Source organism: Limulus polyphemus, unplaced genomic scaffold, assembly GCF_000517525.1.
Source record: "Limulus polyphemus unplaced genomic scaffold, Limulus_polyphemus-2.1.2 Scaffold336, whole genome shotgun sequence".
NCBI lineage: Eukaryota > Metazoa > Arthropoda > Merostomata > Xiphosura > Limulidae > Limulus > Limulus polyphemus.
Window position 1 is genome coordinate 428,866 of NW_013665946.1, and position 3,531 is coordinate 432,396.

Genomic DNA, 3,531 nt, shown 5'->3' on the forward strand with positions numbered 1-3,531 from the left:
GGCAAAGCCCTGTTGGCATGCACCACCTTTGGCTTACCTTGCCAACCACATTTATCCGGAAAGTCACATCTGAGAGACGATCCACTATGTCATATGGGCGTTCCCATGGAGAAGACAACTTAGGAGACTATCCTTTGGTCTTCCTGGGATTATACAACCACACCTTGTCTCCTGGTACAAAGCTGACTTCAGTAGATCTCTTATTATAAGATAACTTCATCGAATCAGCAGACGTTTTCAAGTTTGAACGCACTTGATGGTGAATATCATCCATCCTTTCCTATAACACTTTCACAAACTCTGACACATTTTCAGGCAACTCTTCATAAGGTGGGCGTCCTGTTAACAGATCAAGAGTTTGCTGAGATGCAGAATCTATGACAAAGTTGCACCTTTGGCCATCCAGCTTTCCTGTCACATAGACACTGTGTGTGCTTGGCATTCTACACCTAGCTGTTGGGACTTTCATGATGGGGGTTGGTGAATGTCCCTTAACACCAACCACTACTGGTCTCCTTGAGGCTGACTTGTTGGTAATATTCTTCTTACACTGGCTCCTCATATGTCCTTGCTTTCCACAGTTCCAACAACCTTTCTGGGTAGCAGCCTTTCCTGCTGTAACATCTCCCCTGTGTTGAAATTGCCAGCATTGAGCTCTCTTGTGCCCAGGTTTGTTATAGTGCCAGCAAAGTCCCTCAAACTTCTCTGAAAGTTGACCTTTTCTGGCCTTGAATACTGATGACTGTACCCACCTTGGTACCTCTGTGCTAGAATTAATGTAAGATTCAAATTCAAAAGCTCTGGACATTGCATCCTGCATAGTAGAGGGGTGTGCTTGCTTCACTTGTATCTTTAGTTGTGGACTGTCCAAGGCATCTACAAACTGATCCCTGAGCAACAACTTAAGGAGATCGGGTGGTGCAGTTGGGTAGGCCTTGTGTGCCATAGTTTCCAAGTCGTGTGCCAGCTCGTCCAGACTCTCATCCTAAACCTAGCCCTGTAGACTTCAGACTGATTTTGGGTTCCGTTCCTGAGTTCTAGAGCTGCTACCAGTGCTCTATAGTTGTGCCTGTCGTCTGCCTTCAACTGTCCAAGTATTTCCAGTGGTTGTCCTTTCAAGCTCGTTGCCAGATATACTGCTTTCTGCTCCTCTGTCCATTCATTTCTGCCAGTAGCTCAAATTGTGCTCTATATGCTTCAGATGGTGCCTTCCCATCGAATTCCTGTGGCTTCCTTTGTACTGGATCACCCCTATTACTGACATTCATATCTGGGATGTGACTTCTAACAGGACTGAAGATTTCTGCATCAGGGTTTAGCTGCGGGGTCTGGAGGGGGCTTCCCATTGTCTGAGGCTGATTAGGTCGATGGTTAATGTATCTTCCTTGTGTAAAAGACAATAAATCATCCTTTAATGCATTTAATTCGCTTTGAAATTTATTAATGTTTTCCATTTGTGTTTCTTGTTTCCTTTCTTGTTCCAGTTGCCACTGCTGTAATCTCTCTTTTTGTTTCTTTTCTTTTTCCTCCAACAACTGCTGTAATCTCTCTTCTTGTTTCTTTTCTCATTCTTCTTGATTCTTTTCTTTTTCCTCCAACAACTGCTGTAATCTCTCTTCTTGTTTCTTTTCTCGTTCTTCTTGATTCTTTTCTTTTTCCTCCAACAACTGCTGTAATCTGTCTTGTTTATTTTGCTGTTCCAGCTGCCACTGTTGCAGGTTTTCTTGCAACTGCTGTTGTCTCTCTTCTTGTTTCTTTTCTTGTTTATTTTCTCGGTTCTTGTATTGCTGCCATCAAATCTGCTAAGCTGTAGTTTGATTTACTGCTTCTCGTTTCTATTTTTTTTTCAATCTCACTCCTGACACCAATTTGTTACGTCTCTGGTCGTTAGTTAATTTTCCGTAAAAATTCTTTCCGAAGAAACTTTAGCGATATAAGTCCTTTCTCAATTAAAACTGGTTTATTCTTTCTGAATACAACTTTGCAATACACTTAATTTCCACAGTCGCACTATAACAAACGCTATAATTCACAACGAACGCCTCACATGCTCGACCCAACAACATGTCTCTCTGTCCGCAGTTCAATTACATTGTTGTCGTCACGTCTTGACCGGTTTATATATACAAGACTACCGCATATCTAGTAGGCTCTCGAGATTTCAGGAAGGGACGTGAACGTTCGAGAATATGACATGTTACTAGTGTCACGTGACCCCCGCTGTTGTAACAATATATTCTACCATATTATTACTTTAACACTGAAAGAAGTTCAGTGAATTTTCATTATTTAAATGATGCATATCATATTTATCATTATACAGAGTGTAACATCGAAGACGTAGTCTAACAATGAATGCTGCTAACAACAGACAGATTTAAAGTAAGAGTTCGGGTAATGCATGTAACAACATTACTTCTAAGAAGGATTTATAACTTGTACTTAGAAAGTTTCTATAGTTCTTGCTTTGTTACTTGTTATATCCAAGAAACTGTAAATCTATGAAAAGAAGTTAAAAACAAATCACATTCCAGAAAGTTTCTTCTTTCTTGTTTTTTGTATAAAAACATTGTCTTGAAATTACTACAGTCATATCCAGGAACATGTGTCTTTCTACTGTTCTAAACTTACCACTTGTCTTTTCCAGGATTCTGTCGCTCCCGTATAAAACTGTAGTAGTGACCACCATCAGCAGTGCCTGTGTGGACAGTTACTCCAATCAAGTCATATTCATAACTTTCCTCTTCTTCTTGGTCTTTGTTATCCTGATGATCTGTTAAGAACAGTTGTAAGTAGATTCATAAGTAGAACTAAAAACTAGAGTCCACTGAATAATGGGGGAAAATAAAAATCAACAATCTGTTTAACAATTGAGGCTATGTATCTTAATGTGAAGCCTTCAATGTTTATATGTAAATTTGCCCATGAATTTTAAAAAATTTAGTTTTCATGCTGTTTAATTCTTACTTAGTATATGAGCATACCACGAAATTGGATCCTTCTTCTAAAAATCAATTAACTGAAGTGGAATAAAGAAACAACAAATATTTGCTTGTACGAACATATACTGACATAAAATTTATATTTGAATAATCACTGTTCTGGCTAGAGTAGGACCTACCCATATGCACTATATAATTCACTTCAACATTAACATAGCTTTACTTCACATTTTAGTTACAGAGCAATAACAAGAACATTCTGATTTAAAATGTGTCAGCTACCTACACATATGCACTATATAATTCACTTCAACATTAACATAGCTTTACTTCACATTTTAGTTACAGAGCAATAACAAGAACATTCTGATTTAAAATGTATCAGCTACCTACACATATGCACTATATAATTCACTTCAACATTAACATAGCTTTACTTCACATTTTAGTTACAGAGCAATAACAAGAACATTCTGATTTAAAATGTATCAGCTACCTACACATATGCACTATATAATTCACTTCAACATTAACATAGCTTTACTTCACATTTTAGTTACAGAGCAATAACAAGAACATTCTGATTTAA

At 38.1% G+C, this 3,531-nt stretch overlaps 1 protein-coding gene across 1 annotated transcript in view; it reads right to left on the minus strand.

The window, feature by feature from the left end:
• LOC106457477 (ubiquitin carboxyl-terminal hydrolase 34-like) overlaps window positions 1–3,531 on the minus strand; it is a 141,830-nt gene that overhangs the window by 48,277 nt on the left and 90,022 nt on the right. The window contains 1 exon segment of the mRNA XM_022383442.1: window positions 2,632–2,773. Within this exon segment, the coding sequence (XP_022239150.1) occupies window positions 2,632–2,773 (142 nt within the window).